Source organism: Cryptotermes secundus, unplaced genomic scaffold, assembly GCF_002891405.2.
Source record: "Cryptotermes secundus unplaced genomic scaffold, Csec_1.0 scaffold1361, whole genome shotgun sequence".
Classification (NCBI taxonomy): Eukaryota; Metazoa; Arthropoda; class Insecta; order Blattodea; family Kalotermitidae; genus Cryptotermes; species Cryptotermes secundus.
Genome location: NW_019733337.1, coordinates 170,359 through 190,543, shown reverse-complemented (window position 1 = coordinate 190,543; position 20,185 = coordinate 170,359). Strand labels below are relative to the sequence as shown.

The 20,185-nt window shown below is 37.7% G+C and overlaps 1 protein-coding gene across 2 annotated transcripts in view; it reads right to left on the bottom strand.

The window, feature by feature from the left end:
• The window catches only part of LOC111868090 (voltage-dependent T-type calcium channel subunit alpha-1H), a 137,321-nt gene that overhangs the window by 15,430 nt on the left and 101,706 nt on the right, over positions 1–20,185 (bottom strand). For both annotated transcript variants that reach the window (XM_033752931.1, XM_023858475.2), the window contains exons 17-30: positions 20,032–20,181; positions 18,464–18,593; positions 17,038–17,219; positions 16,173–16,321; positions 15,515–15,676; positions 14,663–14,846; positions 12,002–12,221; positions 6,653–6,896; positions 5,464–5,656; positions 4,348–4,497; positions 2,556–2,717; positions 1,833–2,051; positions 872–1,064; positions 36–187 (exon numbers count right to left, since the gene is read on the bottom strand). In XM_033752931.1, coding sequence (XP_033608822.1) covers positions 36–187; positions 872–1,064; positions 1,833–2,051; positions 2,556–2,717; positions 4,348–4,497; positions 5,464–5,656; positions 6,653–6,896; positions 12,002–12,221; positions 14,663–14,846; positions 15,515–15,676; positions 16,173–16,321; positions 17,038–17,219; positions 18,464–18,593; positions 20,032–20,181 — 2,490 coding nt within the window. The remainder of the gene's footprint in view (positions 1–35; positions 188–871; positions 1,065–1,832; positions 2,052–2,555; positions 2,718–4,347; positions 4,498–5,463; positions 5,657–6,652; positions 6,897–12,001; positions 12,222–14,662; positions 14,847–15,514; positions 15,677–16,172; positions 16,322–17,037; positions 17,220–18,463; positions 18,594–20,031; positions 20,182–20,185) is intronic.

Below are 20,185 nucleotides of genomic sequence, written 5' to 3'. Positions count from 1 at the left end.
TGTATATGAGTTAGTGACACAGTGTTCTAGCGTACCTTAGGCATCAGGTAGAACTCCATTGCCATTGTCACGACATTGAGCCCGATGACTGCAGCTATAGCCAGGTCAAAGTACTTGGATGTGACCACATTATGAACCATCAGCCTTGAGTGTGAGTAGTTTGTATAGTATGGTGGTTCGTGCATTTCTGAAACACAGCAAAGTTGAAATTAAGAAGATTAATGAAGAGTACAGTCTTCTTGGTTGCAGTCTGGAGACAGCTCGTCATTAGAGCTTCAAATGTTTCTCAAAATATAATGCGAAACATAGTTACAATAAAGTTCTATGGATTGTCAGAATGTTATCTTGAAAAATGAAATTTTTGTATAATGAAAGACATTAACACTCACTGTAATGAAAATTATCTGCACAAAGAAACCAAATAAACCATTACTGATTGTACCTGGAATGCAAAATATGGCCTAAGACAAATTCTTATCATTACTTTGTGATGGACCAAACTTATTTCAGGTGATCAGTCACATCAAAGTTGAGTCATAAACCCTGATAATGAAAACAGAGCAGGTCTCTAAAATGTTGGTTTTTAACTCAACCTTGACATTGCTGGGCATAAAAGGAGATTTTAGTGTGTCTTATTCACTGCAAAATCTTCAGGTCTTACAAGGGTGTTATGTTTGCAAGTTGCTGTTAGCAGATTAGAAACTGAAAATGGTACATCAGATAAGGTGTAGTGACATTCCCTCATACACAGATGCAATGTAAGGAAAGTGTGGAATGCCAGTCAGTCAGCCATGCCTAGAGGCAGAGCGTAGGAATGTGTGGAGAAGTCTGTATAGACGTAAGTCACGATTATGCAAAATTATAAACATACTTCGTCTCTTTTTCTCCATCTGCTTTGCTCTTTTGGCAGCACGCCTCACTCTCTCCTCTTTTTCTTGTTCCTCCCTGCAGCGATGGAAGTTCTCAACCACAACACCGACGAACATGTTGAGCACGAAGAAGCCCACCAGGAGAATGAATGCAATGAAGTAGAGCAGTCGCCACTCAGAATAGTTCTCTATTGGCTGAAAACAAGTAAAGGATCCAGTAGCACCTTAGAGTTGTTTAAATGATCAATATTCCAATTATGAGGCTCAAAACAAAAACAAACTCTGCGGCCTGTAGTCCGCAAGCGAACTATACCGACTACACTCTGCTTATCGGCGAAGTCAGTGCCAGCTTTTGTGGACATGGTCAGCACAATGGATCCCCACATCCATTAATCTCAGTTTTCTAAACCAGAATTATGAGACTTAGTTTACTTTTTCGTCTTGTGCATTATTACATGTAAAACTGTTACGAATGCTTCAGACAAACCCACTGTCTCCATCATCAGGGTAGGAATACAGGCAGCATGTGGAGATGACAGGCATTCCCCCCCACCACAGTATTTGAAAAATAAGAATAAAAAACATTAAAATGAAGGATCTTGAACAGAGGTTTGTGGCACCATCTGTGTTTTAATATTCAGACCCACAACCCTACAGAGTGTAGTGCAGATCGAGTCTTTAGTAGCTTAAGTCTGTAAGCAGATTCCTTACTGATGGCCACCTATCCTGAGCCAGATGACTCCGTTCCACACTCCCCCAAATTAACTATTTATGATCAAGTTTCTTATTATCCTCACAATAATACAAAGGTCATCAGCCAAAATTTGTACATATTTCTTGCATCTGCTATGCTACATGCTCTACTCACCCCAACTACCTCATCCTTCAGTATAAATACAAAGCAACTAAGGCATAATACCATATTATGTAAACAGTCTGCACTGTTGAGCGCTGAGAACTTACTTGCTGATCCACACCAACAGCATCGAGACCAGTGTACATTATGTTGACCCAACCATCACGTGATGAAAGCACAAACAGTGACATGAGAGCTTTTCCAAGGTCATCAAAGTTGTATTTGCGGTTTATCCACACATTCCTGTTATCAGCTTCGCAGTCTGTCCTGTTTCTCACATTCTTAATGTTTGGACCCTCACAGTAGTAAAATGCACCTTTGAACAGCTGTGGAATTAACAAGAAATATTACTTAGTCCGTAACACATCGTCAACATGATTTTTGATGAAGAGTATTCCATTAGAGATGTGACACAGTTCACGGACCCTTCTTACTTGTTACTTGCCTAGCGTACTTTAGCCCTGAAGGAGGAGGCAGTATGTTTCTCCGAACCTTTTGTGAACTTTCACCACTGTATAAGGCGTCACATCTCAGAAGAGAGTACTACTCTCTATAGTAATACATGATTTATTATATTTTTTGCTCCAGGCCAATGCGATTTTTGATACTTTCACCTCAAGTGACAAAGACTTTTTATGTGCATATTTTTCCAGGCTATAACAGAAAATCGGTTTTGCTGAAATGAACTGTACTGAGTAATGTCACGTTATGATTCAGTTGCAGATGTTTCTGGTACTGGAGATGAAAATGGCGGATGCCTCTTGACAAAAAGTAAGTAAAAAAGTGACTTAGGGAGAGAGTACATAGGTAAGTATTGAAGGAGGACTCACCTGAACACCTAAAATTCCAAATATGATGAAGAAAGTACAACAGATGAGAACAATGTTCCCAATAGGTCGAAGAGAAGACAGTAAAGTCTGAACCACAAGTTTCAGACCTGGAGCTCGATTTATCACACGCAGAGGACGTAGCGATCTTAACAGCCTAAAAACCTGAAAGAACAAAGTTTGTGAATCTGCACTGAAACAAAACACATCATTATGAGTATATAAATAGCAAAAGCCAACTGAAATTTCAATGTTAAGCTACAGCAATTATTAGCATTGTACTATGTCACACTGTAATTATTTCAGTCTCATCCACTTCCACACACCACAGCCCTTGAAGGAAAACTCTGAAGTCCCAGTTTCACTGAATATGTACACCGTGAATTTGGAACTTGTGGGGAAGAAAGTTGCATTTATACTGACGTGCTAAAATCAACTGATAAACAACACATGCTAAGCAGCTCTACTGTGTAGAGCAGGGGTCTCCAAACTTTTCGAAACTCGGCCCACATTAGGTAATTCAGCACTTTCAACGGGTCAGATAAAATGAGAACTTATTAACTCTAGGTATATGAGTTTTAATGAAAGCACAGAATTTTATAAACTAAATACAAAGCACATGAGAATAAATTATTGTATATTAATGACAACAGACAGTAGCAGCAAATGCTCATATTTTCATCACAAATTATAATAAAACAATTAATGTGAATGATGGAACTCTTTTTGCATTCTTAAAATCTGATTAAATTGAGGTTCAAATTTTGAAATGCTAATCACAAGTAGCGACCTCAAATGTTCATTGGATAAATTTTCTCTGTATTTCGACTTGATGTGCTTCTTCTGGGAAAAAGTTTATTCGCACAGATATGTCGTCCCAAAAATGGAGATAAATTTACAAGCAAATTTCTTTAAATTTGGAAATTGCTCAGAGTTCAGAAACTTATAAAATTCAATCAAATTTCCTTCCTTGTACTTGTCTTTAATATGATAATTTTCCTGAGGTTCAGTAATTTCCATTTGAATTTGACTTGGGACATCTGCAGCATCACAGTCAATTCTTTCGCGGGCCAGATAAAATCACATTGCGGGCCATAGTTTGGACCCTTGGTCTAGAGGTACGCTATGAAATTTTCCAGCAACTGTGACTTAAGCATGATCCCCACTGCCATTTATTGCTATCCATTTCTGCTCCTATTTGTAACTGTTGCCAAGTTTCACTGCTAACATAACAGTAAACGCACATAACGACAACAGCAAGTGCTAGAACCACCACTGCTATAGCAACTGAAATTGAGATGAATGCTATAAGAGCTCATATTTCTGGACTGGATGAGATCGGAAGGGCATGTAGCACGAATGGTGGAGATGAAGAATGCATATAGGATATTGGTGGGAAAGCCAGAAGGAAGGAGACCACTAGGAAGACCAAGACGTAGGTGTGGTTGGACAATATTAAAATGGATCTTAGAGAGATAGGATTCGATTTATCTGGCTCAGGATCGGGACAAGTGGAGAGCTCTTGTGGAGATGGTAATGAATCTTCCACAAAATGCTGGGAAGTTCTTGAGTAGGTGCACAATTGGCAACTTCTCAGGAAGGGCTCAGCTCCATGAGTGAGTGAGTGGGCTGTTTCTTATTCTATGGGTTTATGTACATGAGAAATGTCACTGGCATATTGTGTAAAGCAGATGGATGGGCATAACCGAGTGAACCAACACAACAAGATGCTACAGTACAGAACTGTTAGATGTTCTGGATAGTAAGACTTAAACTCTAAATGATCTTCACATACCCTGAGAATGTTGAATATCCGTGGGCTACCCTCTGATATCAGGGACATGAGCAAATCAATTATGGAAATGATAACAAGTGAACCATCCATTATGTTCCATCCTGATGTGAAATAAGCCTCTTGTCCATACACCATTCCAGCAGTGATCACCTAGAAAAGGTAAATGGATTGTGTAGCACTGTCTCACTGAATTTTATGGAAGCATTACAACTCTCTTTGCCACAATTATCAAGATACATGATATTTTATAATAATAAAATACTGGAATCTGCCACTCTTTCATTAATTGCATACTGAATGACTGCTTGGGCCTATTTTATGGCATTGTCACTAACAGCTATCCCTGTAACAGGCCATAAGGCCCATTGGGTTGTGAGATGTTGAGGCTCCCATGGTGGTGAGGTTGTCGGCCTTACTCGCCAAGCTATCCCTGTAACAGGTCGTGGAGGCCCATAGGGTTGTGAGATGTCGAGGCTCCCACATTTTCTCTAGACTATCAGCTCACAAATGGCGGTGAGGTTGTCAGGCTTACTCACCCATTGCTTTTTACTCCCCAGGAAAATTTCTGGTACTCATTTCTGTTTGAGGCTGACTCAACCCCAGGGCCATATTGTGATTGGAACGATTAGGTCAATTGAAAAAATCCACCTCATTGGCTTGTAGCATAGTGCCTCTACCAACTACACTACCGCGTGCCCCCATGACACTGCCACTAGTCAGACTATATAGCATTGAATGGTAGGGTGAGAAATCAATGAAGAATGTGAAAGCAAGCAGTCGTGATGCAATCACATATTACAAGAAACAGAACAAGAAGGTTGGTTTAGTGGCAATGCTGATAGAACTGGGTTTGGAAGCTGCCCATTCAAATTTTGGCTAAGACACTAATTATCTTGCTTGAATGGCTTCCCTCAGTCCCACCAGGTAAAGGTTGCCCTATTACCTCGATCAGGCAATGAACACTTTACTCCAAACTCCTTCCGATGTATCTCCAATTCATCCTACTGTCTGATGCTGTATAGTTTAAGATACTCACAGCATCATTAAATATCCTCCCCTCTCTTCCCAAAGAAATATATTATACTATAAAATTCAATTCTTGCGCTGGTACATTACCTTTACAAACATTTCTACAGCAAACACCACCGTGAAAATGTAATTGGCAGTAGAAAGAAATATACGCTCAGTGCTGTCTGGTGGGATGTTGGGGCGCTCCATCGCCAGGGTGATGCAGTTCAGGGCGATGAAGAGGAGGATCACATTATCAAACCACTTCCTCTCTACCAGTTTCTTGCACATTAATCGGAACCTGCAATTACCAGAGATGGCAACTCCTATAAATTGTACATAAACTCCATTTTGTTACTGTCAGTTCATGAATCAGACCATTACCTCACCATGGCCGTGCCATAGCTCAAGCAGTTAGTCGCTGGCTTCCTACTGTGGCGGCCCGGGTTTGATCCTGGGTCTGGTCAAGTGGGATTTGTGGTGGGCAAAGTGGCATTGGGGTAGGTTTTCTCTGAGTACTTTGGTTTCCCCTGCCAATCTTCATTTCACCAATTGCTCCACAATCACCCTCACCTATCATCTGGGCCTGGTACAATAGGCCAGAAGTGGCCGCAGTACAAGGGACTTAGTCCCACCCCACTAGCAATAAAAAAAAATTACCTCACCATCAGAGTTACTAGATTCTATTTGCAACATTTCAGCCACACCAAACATCTCATTAAACATATTATCCTTTTCTTCCATAAGATTATCTATAAATGACATACCCTATGAAGAATGTTGTCTTCTGGGATGTGGCATTGTATAGACACTGTGTTAACCGATGTTTCGGAGGAAAGTATCGCCTCCATCTTCAGGGTATAAGAAATCCATGAGTGAGGAACCAGTGTGAGCAGGTGGATGGAGATGGAGGCAATACGTTCCTCCAAAACGTTGGTTCACACAATATCTACACGGCGTCACATTCCAGAAAATGGCACTCTTCATAGTCACCACCGTCAAAACCTCAAATCTTACATATGACATAGCCTAGTTTGTGCAGGCGGATGGAGTCCACGTGTTAGCACATTAGGAGATGTACGTAAAGAGTAAGAGCACTGGCACCTTTGCTCCCTCTAGCCCCAGTTTCCATGAGTTTGAAAAACTTACATAAACAGGCAATGTCACAAACGACAGTCACATTTATAGTAACAATTGTGTTTTAAACAGTTAAATGAGTGTTTAATTATTGCCTTCAGTACATCATGCAGCATGAATATGTCAAAGTGCCCCAAAACACACAGGGAAAAGAAATTACCTGTTGTGAGGTGGAAACAAGTAGAGTGAATAATCATTCCGTTCCTTGAGGCATCCCTTTGGTTCGAAGAACATGAACACTTTCTTGATGGCGGCTGGTGAATTCGAGCCACTGTTATTCTCCACAACAACTCCAGCTTGGTTCATTATTGTTGAGGGCTGACAGGAACTTTGTTGTGACATCACAGTGATAGGATCATCATGCATTTGTTTCACCCTGGGTAATGGTGAGGCTTCTGCCAGTGCTATGGAAACAGCAAGAGAAACCACTGAGTGCAGCCTCCACAACAAAAGAGGCCTGAGGCTATTTCTGATAATTACGGAGCACGTAACCAGATGAAATTTATACACACATGTCACAGTTGCTGGGGTGACTCACTTGGTATAGTGATTGGGCTGTGGGAAGGACACCCAATAATCAAGTTTTGATTCCTGCAGGGGCAACAGAATTTTTATCTTCACCTCATTGTCTAGATCAGTACCTAATGAACAGGAGTCTGAGTACACCTCAGAGCCAGTGCGGATGCTGCGGAGATGAGAAACACCACTTGCCCCTGCCGGGAATCAAACTCTGATCCCATAGTCTTTCAGCCTGAAGCCTAGCCATTATAGTAACTATGGTATATTTTCATTATGATGAATTTTAAAATTCTATGAAATCCAAAAGAACAATAATAAGTATCAGTAACAGAATTGGCAGGCTTTCATACTCTTTGGATTCTGTAAGCAGTTAACATTTACTGGCCACATGTTATATTATTTTTAAAAAATATGTCCACATGTGCACGAGTCTACCAGCCAAGAATTACATCTGTTCAATACCAATAAAATAAATCCACGTACAATGGGGATTCCCTTGCACATGCTAAAACAAATGTGAACAATTATTTGTCAAACATGGAATATTTGGATATCCTTACTCTGCTAAACAAGCTCTAATACTGTACATATCAATATTGTGTGACATGACCCCTGAAAGCCAGAGTGGTCCATTGCTAGATAACAGTTTGCCACAGAAGTAACACATGAATTGTTTCAGGCAGCGATCTATATTTTGGTCACCTCAAAGTATAACAGGGGCACACATACTTAATTCATTCATTAGTAACAGAGCTCAGAGTCCTTTTGGAATTCATAAGAGAATTGAGAAGCCAGTTCAACAGTTTAGTGTTAACTGGTGGGCAACGGAAGCTGCAGAAGTGACCGATTCATAAATCAGAACCAAGTCAGTCATGCAGAAGGGAAGACACTTATAGTTCAGTAAGGAATAGAGTGAGTATTAGGCAGCCATTGACTGTGAGCTGTTATAATTGATTGTACTTAAGCGTGGTTGTAATAGCAGTGCCAATAAATCCAAACATTCAATCCAGATCCCATTATTATTAGTCACGGAACCCTGGACACATAACGATATGTACAGTAGCAAATCCAACTCATCTCTCCAACACTCTTGCATGTTTCTCTGTCTCTTGAACCATCTCCTTCTTGAGCTTTCATTTCATATATAGTATATGCATGGCCATTTTTGCGTAAAAAGGACTCTACATATATAGTAGATTCTATATATATAGAACTATCAGACAGTGTATAAATGAACAGTTGATTAGACAGGTTAACAATGTAATAACGTTACCCTGGGACAGGGTTAATCAATATCCTATTTCTGTGGCTGATACTGTGGACCCTGCTAGATCATGTGCATCTGCAGTTATATTAGATAATTTGAGAATGGACCCTGCTAGATCATGTACATCTAAAGTTATATTAGATAATTCGAGAGTATCTACTAGATCTAGAAAGCCACCTATTATGAGATCAAATGATTTTTTATGGGCAACCAATTAAATTCAGCTAAAAACAAATTAACTATTATACATCAAAATATTCGGGGAATTAAGAACAAAGTTGACGAAATCTTAATCTCTCTAACGGATATTACACCTCAAATCATTTGCATATCTGAACATCACATGAAATCAACTGAGATAGAAAATGTAAATTTTAATCAATATATTATAGGTAATTCCTTTTGTAGACAAATTTATAGTCATGGAGGAGTATGTATTCTTATTCAAAAAAAAATTCAATTTAATAGTATTAATTTAGATCAATATAATAAAGAAAAAGATATAGAAACTTGTGCTTTAAAATTTAAATTTATGTCCAAAAATATTATTATCATTTGTATTTATAGATCCCCTGTGGGAGATTTTTTATATTTTTTAAATCAGCTGGAATCATTACTAAATAAGATATATAATCCTACAAATGAGATAATTTTATGTGGTGATTTCAATGTAAATTATTTAAATGATAACACTAGGAAAGATTGTTTAAACTCACTCCTTGCTTCTTTTAATCTCTGTAGTATAGTTAATTTTCCGACTAGAATTTCTCATAATTCTTGTACTTTAATAGATAATGTCTATATTAATAGCGATTTTCATGAATTTTCTGTTTATCCACTTATAAATGGTATGTCTGACCATGATGCTCAGGTCATTGTTTTTAATAATATCACTGTCACAGCCCATAAACAGATATTTTACCAAAAAAGAGATATTAATAGCTATTCTATAGATCAATTTAAGTTTTTATTAAGTTATGAAAATTGGGAAGAGGTTTTTTTGGAATCTAATGTGAATATAGCTTTCAATAAATTTTTGAACATATTTCTTAGAATTTTTTATTCATGTTTTCCCATAAAAAATTTTCGATATCCACATGCACAGAAACCATGGGTAACATCCGGTATTAAAGTTTCATGTGCAAATAAAAGAACACTGTATCTTGTTTCCAGAAGCAGTAGCAATCCTAATATCAAAGAACACTTTAAAAAGTATTGTAGAATCTTAACTAGGGTTATAGTGGCAGCCAAAAAATTATATTATAATACACTTATACTAAAATCTAATAACAAGACTAAAACTACATGGAATATTGTGAAAACTATTACAAACAAAAAAGGATCTGTTGATAATATAATTAAGATAAAAACAAATGATAAATTGTCAGAAAATCCAATTGATATTGCAGAAACTTTTAATAATTACTTTTCATCTATAGCTGAAAAATTACTCAACAATAAATTTTATAAACAATCTCCTGATAATAATAAGGATTTTTTATATTATTTACATCAAAATTCACACCAGTTATTTCCAAAAATGAACTTTAGTAATACTAATTCTTATGAAATTAAAAAAATAATATTGTCAATGAAACCGAAGAATTCTCATGGCTATGATGAAATATCATTGAAGATTATGAAATCTAGTGCCCCGTATATCCTGTCTCCCCTAACATATCTATGTAATAAGATACTATTAACTGGTATTTTCCCAGATAGGCTTAAGTTTTCTGAAGTTAAGCCTCTCTATAAAAAGGGTGATAAAACTGAAATCTCTAACTATAGGCCAATCTCACTTCTTCCAACTTTCTCTAAAATCATTGAAAAGATTATTTATAGAAGAATTTATTCTCATTTAAATAGGAATAATATATTGGCCAAGGAACAGTTTGGATTTAGAAAAGAATCATCTACTGAAATGGCAACATATAATCTTTTAGATAATATATTAACTTCTTTGGACAAAAAAGAATATGTGGGTGGATTATTTTGTGATTTACAAAAGGCTTTTGATTGTGTAAATCACAATGTCTTACTGGAAAAATTGAAATTTTATGGAATCTCGGGTTCAGCAATAAAACTAATGAAATCATACCTTGAAAATAGATATCAAAGAACGATTATAAATGATAATAATTTGAATAAAGTATCCTCTAAATGGATGATGGTCAAACATGGAGTGCCACAAGGCTCTGTACTGGGACCACTATTATTTCTTATTTACATTAATGATTTCCCATCTTCCTTAAGAAAACTAGCTCAGCCTGTATTATTTGCTGATGACACAAGTATTATTGTATCTAATTTGAATCCTGAAAAATTTAGAAGTAATGTTACCTTAATTTTTAATGAAGCAATGATATGGTTTAAAAAAAACTTTTTAACTCTAAATTGTGATAAAACACAGTTTTTACAATTTTTCCTAAAGAAGCATAGAGAAATAGAAATCCAAAGTACAATTACTAATACATTAATTACAAATATTAATTGTTCAAAGTTTTTGGGAATAAATATAGATAGTTCATTGTCATGGAAAAATCACTTAACTTTATTATCAGTAAGACTAAGCAAAGCATGTTTTGCAATAAGGGCAATAAAACCCTTTATGTCATTGGATACAATAAAGACGATTTATCACTCTTATGTGCATTCAATATTGAAGTATGGCATTATCTTTTGGGGTAATGCCCCTTTTAGTAAGAACATTTTTAAAATACAAAAAAGAATCATAAGAATTATGTCTGGATCAGGAAAATATGATTCTTGTAGGGAATTGTTTAAAAAGTTACAAATATTGCCACTCCAATCTGAATATATTTTTTCTTTGCTTCTCTTTGTTATTAAGAATAAAAATTATTTCAAATTTAATACAGAAATACATAATATTAATACCCGTTATAATTACAATTTACACTTACCCTTTACAAATTTATCAATTGCACAAAAAGGAGTCCTGTTCTCTGGAAGCAAATTGTATAATAAATTACCTTTGAATATTAAATCATCATCTGGAGAAATTAAGAAGTTCAAATTTTTATTGAGAAGATATCTCACTGAACATGCATTTTATAGCATTGATGAATTTTACCAAACTACTTCCCGATGAATATTTTTATAATACTTTATTAATAATTTATTTTTTAACACACGATTACATTAAATTATGTAAATGATTTCAGACTATTGTATGACTGTGACAGGTATATATGATATTTAACTGGTATGTGAGGCGTTATATTTATTGCTTATATTTATCTTGAAACTAAAGCGCATAATAATCTTTTGTACTTAATATATTTTGGGTGGAATTGTATATAGAAGATTCATGTTACTGATAATTTAAATTCTTTGTTTTAATCTGTTTGTATTTAATGAAATTGTTATTACACTGTGTACTATTTTATATCGTTTTTATTGTTTATCTTGACTGTTTCAATGTTTGGAACTTATTTTAATATTATTATTGACATGTTCTATATCCAGGGTTGTATTTCAACCTATGTTTTGGATTTACTGAATTTGAAATAAGTGAATGAATGAATTGGTATTAATGTGAGGCTATATGTATCTGTGTTAAGCCTGTCCAATGCGAATTTACCTATGTAGACCCAACTCTTTGCTGGCCACAGTTTTAACTGCTGTTAATCCTGAGCTCTACAGTACTGGATAGTTTAAAATTCCCTATACTTGGACAATACAAATTAATAACAAAGAACATACTTCTGGCCTTTAGGTTGTTGATGGGTTTAGCACTGTCATCATATTGAAGGGAGCGGGAACGTGTGCCGCGTCCTCCACTGTGGTATGAAGCGGATGAGTTTTGTGGTGTGAGTTGTTGGTGAGGGGAGAGATGCTGCTGCTGTTGCTGCTGTGAGGGTGTTGGCTGGTAATTACTGCTGGACAGCGAGTTCTGTCGGGTGAGCGACCCAACCCATGACACCTGTAAATCATTCATACCTCATTTCACTTATTTAAAAGTACTGTTCCCTGTCTTCTCAAGAAAATTAAACCACAGAATTATGTGTCATGTCAATTTATTTTACTTACTAGCATAAAACTCGAGAATTCATTGGGAAGTCTCACCATTTGTTATATAAGCTTCCATACCACTACATTCCCTGCCTAGCTTTCAGCCATATCCTTTTCCACTTGAACAAGTCACTGAATGATGCATCAAGGCTGACATTCAATGTCACCTCCCATGAATAACACACACAAATAGTTAATCGTAAAGTGTCTCCTTTATAAAGTCCTATGCTACACTTCACATATCCACATCAAAATATTATTAGTGCTCACAGAATACACAAGATAGACTAGATTAAAAGACTGGATACTCCTTTTTGGCCTACCAGATAACTTCATGAATGTCTTAACACATGTGACATCACTGCTATGGCAATCTGAACTTGTGTCATGCTAGAGTTTCATCTGACTGTAACATTACTTTTCTCATAAACATTATCATCTCATATGAAAGGAATAATACAGAGTGAGGATTTCTGAGAACAGGGTGCTGAGGAGAATATTTGGACTGAAGAGGGATGAAGTGACAGGAGGTTGGAGAAAACTGCATAATGAGGAGCTTCATAACTTGTACTCTTCTCCAGCTATTTTTAGGGCGACTGAATAAAAAACGATGCGATGGGCAGGGTATGCAGCACATATGGAAGAGATGAGAGCTATGTAAAAAGTTCTATTCATAAATTTTTAAGGGAAGAGGCCACTTGGAAGATGTAAGTGTAGATGGGAAGATGATATTACAATTGATCTTATAGTTCCAGTTTCCAAACGTAGCAAAGATTTCAACATGATCCCCCACTTAACTTCGTGTGTGTATGCATGTGCGTAAAGATCAGTTTTTTCAACTTCTAGTCTTTAAAATCAACATATTTTAGGTTTTTATTAACTGATATTGATTAAGAGTTTACAAATATCATGAAATTTTTAGAATTATAATCAATTTCATTTTGTTGTATTTTAGCGTCCTGTTGCACTGATTCTCGTCCATGATATGTATGTATTGACCGTCTTCTAGAGCACACAATCTCACATGTCACTTCACTACATGTTTTGGCATCACTGTGCCATCCTCAGGTGTGTAATTTACGTTAAACTATTGCACTGCTCGCCATCATGTGTCGTTTAAAAATGATTTAAAATGTATATTCTTCATGTACTGTAATAAAATTTATATATATTAAAATTTGTTGAGATTTATCATCTTATACGTCTTATTTCAAACTCGCGTATTATATCGTTCTTCCTATATTTTGTGTATACTGTGTCTTGTGATGTGTCCTTTTTTGGCTGCGTGCGTTACATAACATTTTTAGAATTATAATCAATTTCATTTTTACTACATAAATTTCCCAGAACAGCCACCTAATGAACCAGCTGTGTTAACCTTGGGGGTGGGGGGGGGAGCATTTTGGAAACCACTGTCTTCAGGAAACAGCGTGTGTTGGTGTAGAGTCTCGGCATAGGAATAAGTGGCAGGCTTCTGTGAACACAGTATCGAATATTTGTGTTCCGCAAAAAGGGTAAACTCTGACTAGCTGGGAGACTGTTCACTTCTCAAGAAGGGCTCTGTCCCACGAAGGTTGATAGTTTCTTACTTCATATGTAGGTCAATCTATTAAAGCTTAGCACGTAACACAAGCGACTTACTTAAAAAATTAGTCTTAAATGGATTTAAAAAAAATTATTTTGTTGAGAATTTTATAAAATTAGGCCACTTTTTGAAAGTAGCCCATCATACATAGAATATTTATATAATGTGGTCAATATATTGACATATAATTTATTTTGACAAAAGGCCAAATGGGGCCGAAGATTCAAAACAATGAGAGTTACTCCTTAAATTAGGCCATGCCTGTTACCTTCCACATCCTTCCTAACTTATTTATTATTCACAACATTAACACATTAGTGTTTCAGTATGGCAAAGATTATATCTTTTAGTTACTTTGAACTGATAATTTTACATATGTAAATTATAATTATAACTAAAAATAACATTCTTAACCCAGTAAAAAAGCTATCCCTGTAACAGGCCGTAGGGGACCATAGGGTTGTGAGATGTCGAGGCTCCCCAATTTTGCCTAGACAATTGGCTCATTGATGGTGGCGAGGTTGTCAGCCTTACACACCGGCAACCCTTTACCCCCAGGAAGATTCCTGGTACTCTTTTCTGTTAGAGGCTGAGCTGACAAAAGGGCCACAGTGTGGCTGGAAAGGTTATGTCAATAGCAAAATCCAATGACCTCATCAGGAATCAAACCTGCAGCCTTATGGCTTGTAGTGCAGTGCCTTAACCAACTATGCTATTGTGTGCTACCCTTTTTACCCAGTATGCACCACAAAAAGCCAGTAACATACCTGAGGAAGCGGGCAGTATCCAGGAGTGTCATGGCTGCTCCGAATTGAATTCTGAGGGCTTAGTCCCTTGCTGCTATTGTTATTATTATTGAAGCGCCTGCTGTTGTTTGGTGTACCCTGTGTGTCATTTCGGATGGTGCCTAGAAGCCCACCATTGCAATGTGAGTGGTCCCCACAATGGACACTGCAACAAGCAAAGAAACATGAGCTCCCAGTGAGCAAAACTTTCTTGTAAGCTGCGTACATCAGGATAAAGCCTTCTCCAATGACCAGCAACATCATTCTGGGAACAGGAAGAACTCCAATAAAACTCCAAGGAAACAAAGACAGGAAATTTTGATGTAACAAGGATGAATGTATAAGGGATGGGCGTTCTCGGCCCTACCAAGATCATTAGAAGGTAAAAGGTAAAGTTGTCCCTGCTCTTAATTAATTTTACCAAAGTGGAAAGAGCCCCTGGTTCCCACTTGACAGAAGGCTGGATGGGCCCTAGAGTCGGTCTAAATGCCGTGGAGAAGAGAAAAATCTTGCCCCTGCAGAGAACTGAATCCTGGCCATCAAGCCCATAGTCCACCACTATATCAGATGAACTATCCTGACTCCTAAGGTCATTAGAATCACATTTTAAATGAAAGGGATATATGGCATGACCTAGCAAAAAGGTAGTTCAGCCAGGTACTAGAAGACATCTGGAAGAGAAGAAAGACCAAGCAAGAAATTAAGTGGGAAACGCTGTGGGAGGATAGAAGAGCTTATGGACTTTACATGCGATAAATTGGTATTAAGCAAGGGAAGATTAGAAAGCACTTACATGTCTAGGAAATTTGGTGACCTACAAAAGCTGGTACTCACGGAGGGCTCAGGATGTTGTTATTGTTGAGGCCGTTGTTCAGCACCATATCATGGTCACCTGCCTGATCTTGTTGGTCCGCATCAGACCCACCACATCGTGACTTTCTTCTCAAGGAAGGCCGTGACAGCTTCCATGAACAAACCCTTTGGATGCGTGGCGTGCTGTGAATTATATCAAATATGGTCATACTAAACGGCATCAATACTTTCGCCTGCAAAGGCAGACAGGAATGTTCTTCGTGACTTACTCATTCTGTTCTATTATCTCATGGTACGTTCTCATGTCTATACAATTCTGGGAAAACCCTTCAAATGTATGGAAAGTACATCAATATAATATTTAAACAAATCTGACATGCAATAACAACATAAAGGAACCCCCTGAAGCATAATTTTAACCTTATTTATTTAGGAATTCAGCTCATACCTCACAGGAAACATTACATCTCCGCTACAAAGCCCAACTGGTTAATGCTGTTTAGGGAAACAGTCGCTGTTTATTGTGAGAACCAAAGGGAAAACACAGATACACCCTGTTGGCAGAATGCAGAGTTCTTGAATGTTAAAGTAGGTAATACATACAGCTACCAATTTCCCCTTTACAGGATTAAAGCTAAGTAAAGTCTGGGTCTAAGTTCAAAAGGGAAACAGTACTTACCTTGGTGAGGTGTCTCTGCGACCACTTGTATTGCTGACTGTCACAAGGCTCACACGCCTCCCAAGGGTGGGTGTGAGATGACTCAAGTTATTCACTGTGAGCTTGTTGTTAGGGGGTTTCAAAAGGCCAGGGATACTGTGCTGTGATGACTGCAATACAGAGAGATGATCTCGTTACTGAAGGGCTTATCAACGGTGCAAATTTTGAGGTTATCAAAATGTTTGAATCAAAGAGGCACTTATAACACTAAAGATGCTTCAAGGAGGTTTCATTTTTAGAAATTTTAATTTCAGTTGCATGAGAGTTAATGTTCTCATGGCAGACTACAGCAGAGATGAAAATGACTTTTTGGAACTGGTAAGTTACTGCACTCCAGAACTAAGCATTCAATGCTGATCAGAAGAAGAACCTGGAAGAATGACTGACACATTTAGGAGAAAATTATCGCAAAGCAGACTTGTGAATTTATTCTTACATTTATCTTTGTTGGGGATGAGAGTTGTGATGTCTTGTCTTGCAGCACTGGAAATGGCTTCCTCAAAACAAAGCTCTCTCGAAGTAAGCCTAGATACCATCTACATTTGTAACCCAAATTTCCAGCCTTGGATTGCATTATTCTAGGATGAGATGTTGGGTAGCCTAGTAAATGCTTAACTAATATCTCAGAAAAACACATTACCTCCATCTTCAGGGTTGAAATAAAGACAGATAGCAAGTACATCCAAAACAACTTTATATGATGCTCATGAGGTGAAACCAAGTTGCGGATTTATTTGTGCATAAATAAGTTATGTGCTGTCTTTCCTTATTTAGTTCATAATGACAGAAATTTATTTCCAAATAAATTAATTAAAGCTGAACTTACCCATGCCTTACTTACCGATGAGCGGTCTATGGAATCTATGGATGTGGAGCTGGCATAGAGGGCAGGAGCCATCAGCCGGTTGTTGAAGTCCCTCATAGAAGGATCCAGGGTTGTGTTTGGAGAGTCCTGGGGAGTTGCCATGGTGTGTGTAATTACAGGGGGTTGACAAAGCATTTTGCTTTCTGAAAATCACACAAAGGATTGTACCAGTATTAGGAACCTGAGACAGCATGTTTGGTATAGCAACTACACTACAGGTCAAACAACTGAGGACTTGGGGTTTGATTCCTGGCAAAGGAAACAGAAGAAGAGTGAGTTACTCCAATATTTAGATAGTCTTCAGACATCAGAAAGTGTAAATCATTTCTCCCTCACATGCATTGCAAATGACAATCCTATTACAGACATTTATAAAATAATAATTCATAGTCATACTTTGTCGCAAATATTCCAAATTTTTCAGTCCTGTGAGATAAATATTTTCCTTAATATTCCTTCCCGGCCATTTCTCTCTAGCAGACAGCAGATGGGTTACATTTACTGTAATGCAGTAGTATGAACTTCCTCCAGATTTCTGCCTTAACTCCTGTGGGAAATTTGAACGATCTGATGACCTGATTCAGCTATGCTACTGGTTGCATAGGTTTCTGGTAGGGTCACCAACGCTAGACAGGTCAGAGAGTAGGGGCCATACAAAAGGTAGCCCCTGGTTCTCCAGGCTGAGGGTTAGGCATGGGGCTAACAACTGCATCTCTAACATAACTTCATGAGGCTGAGTCCTTCTTGAGAAGAAACCATATGCACAAAAATATTTACCAATATTTTATGGAACAAAAAGGTTCATTACAATGTTCACAAGAGCCCTCCACTGGTCCCTATCCTGAGTCAGATCAATCCAATAAACACCATCCCATTCTATCTCACTAAGATCCATTTTAATACTGTCCACCCACCTACATCTTGGTCTTCATGGTGATCTCTTTTCTTCTGGCTTTCCCACCATTATCGTACATGCATTCCTCTTCTCCACATTTATGCTACCTGCCCTGCCCATCTCATCCTCCTTGATTTGATCATTCTAATTATACTTGGCAAACTGCACCTCAGAAAACATGTGATAAGAAATTGAATGATGGATGGATAATTCAGGGAAACATCTAGAGCAGTGAAATGTTTACTGAAGATGATTTATGAGCGCTGAAAGTATGGAAATGGAGGTAAAAGCACTTAACAAGAAAGAAGAGGTATGGGTCATAAATGTGGCCAAGGTTCTTAGAGCACCGGAGAAAGTACGCTTGCAGGCCAGTATGGATGCACACTGAATGGTTTGCTGTCAGGAGTCAAGGAATTATGAGAAGAAGATAGAAAGCAACAAATGTAGTCCTCTGATGCAAAACTTCAAGTTAAATGTTGGCTAGTTCTTTACCTTTCTGAATATTGCACTTTGGTTCGTAATCACCATCCACCTCCTGCTTGTGCTTCCAGCTGTTCTTTTCACGATGTCCATTCTCAGTTTTCCTCAGCTCTTCTGCGCTTCTCCATTTATTCTTCAGCTCCTGAAAATAAGTTACACTTGAATGGGAAAAATGTAACACTAACCATGGATGTGGCTACATAACTCCTGGTCCATAAAAACAAGCAAAATAATCTCCCAGAAAGTCATGTATCCAAAGTGTGGGCCCAAACTGGACATACTTCTTTGGCTGGTGGATATTATTTGATGTTGTGTGGCTCTGCTAAACTCTGTGCAACTGCAAACCAGCAGAAATAAGTATTAAAAAAAAAGTGTAAAAGTATCCCTGTAACAGGGTGTGGAGGCCCACAGGGTTGTGAGATGTTGAGGTTCCCACATTTTCTAGACAATCGGCTCATAGATGACAGTAAGAGTTGTCAGCCCTACGTGCTGCCCGCCCTTTACCCGCAAAAATATTCCTGGTACTCATTTCTGTTAGAGGCTGAGTTGACTCCAGGGCCATAGTGCAGCTGAAAGAATTAGGTCAATTGAAAATATCCACCTCATCAGGTTTTGATCCCGCAACCTTCTGCTTGTAGCATAATGCCTCAACCTACTACGCTACCGCATGTCCCCAGCAGCAGAAATAAATATACTGCAATAAAATTTGTTTTCTTCTGTCACACAAAATGAACTGATTGTTATTATTTCACAATATGTATTTTTAAGAACTGAATGTGTCAACCCACTTAAGGGTCAAGGGGGGTGGTATATATACTGTTATGGCATTGTCAAAACAACAATAAAATAAAGTGCCCTTGGAATAATTGATTTTACTGTTGTTCTGCTATTAATTGTTGGTTTAGTGTTGCAAATAAAAACAATATTGTGCTGTTGCTTTGCAATTCATTGTTGGTTTAATATTGCTGTAAGGAAATATATTTTATTTTATTGTTGCTTCTCAGTTCATCATTGGTTTAGTGTTGCTATAAGTAAACATATTTTTACTGTTGGTTCAGTTCTGCTTGAACAGAATTTGCACCACTTGATGACGACCCAGAAGTGGGTGAAAACATGCGATGGATACAAGGGTACAATGTTGTGAAATAAGAATGAATATGTTTGTGTGATGGAGGAAGAAAACAGTTTCATTAATTGTATATATAAACAGAAAGTATCCCTAAATGATATTTTGTAATTTTTCTGTTCCAAGTGTTATTTCATACTTTGACAAATGTATGAAAGAAAGCAAAAGGGTAACACAAACTGACGTTCTTGTCTGCAGCTGGAAAACAATTTATGCGGTCCGATACAAAATTGGGGCGAAATAACAAGAGTTACAACGAAATAAATGAAAACAGGAATGTAGATGCAGATATCATCCAAGGAGGTAGATCACTAAATACGGTACTCGGGCACCTTGAGGAGAAAAAGTAAGGTGGGAAGATCTAATAGTGAATGGGAAACAGCTGCACCTCTTGCGCTAGTTGCGGCAATTTGTCTTAAAATTCTGTGAAACTGGATGATACGTCAGGAATTACCTGTGTTCCCGTGGTGTAGCTGTCGGATTCGGTACTGGAACTTGACCTTGAACCATCCAGGCTGGAGAAGTGATCGCTGTATTCGCATTTGTGGGCTTGATGAGCTTGTTTTGCCAACTCCCGTTGCTCCCGTTCGCGGCGCTCATTTCGCTGA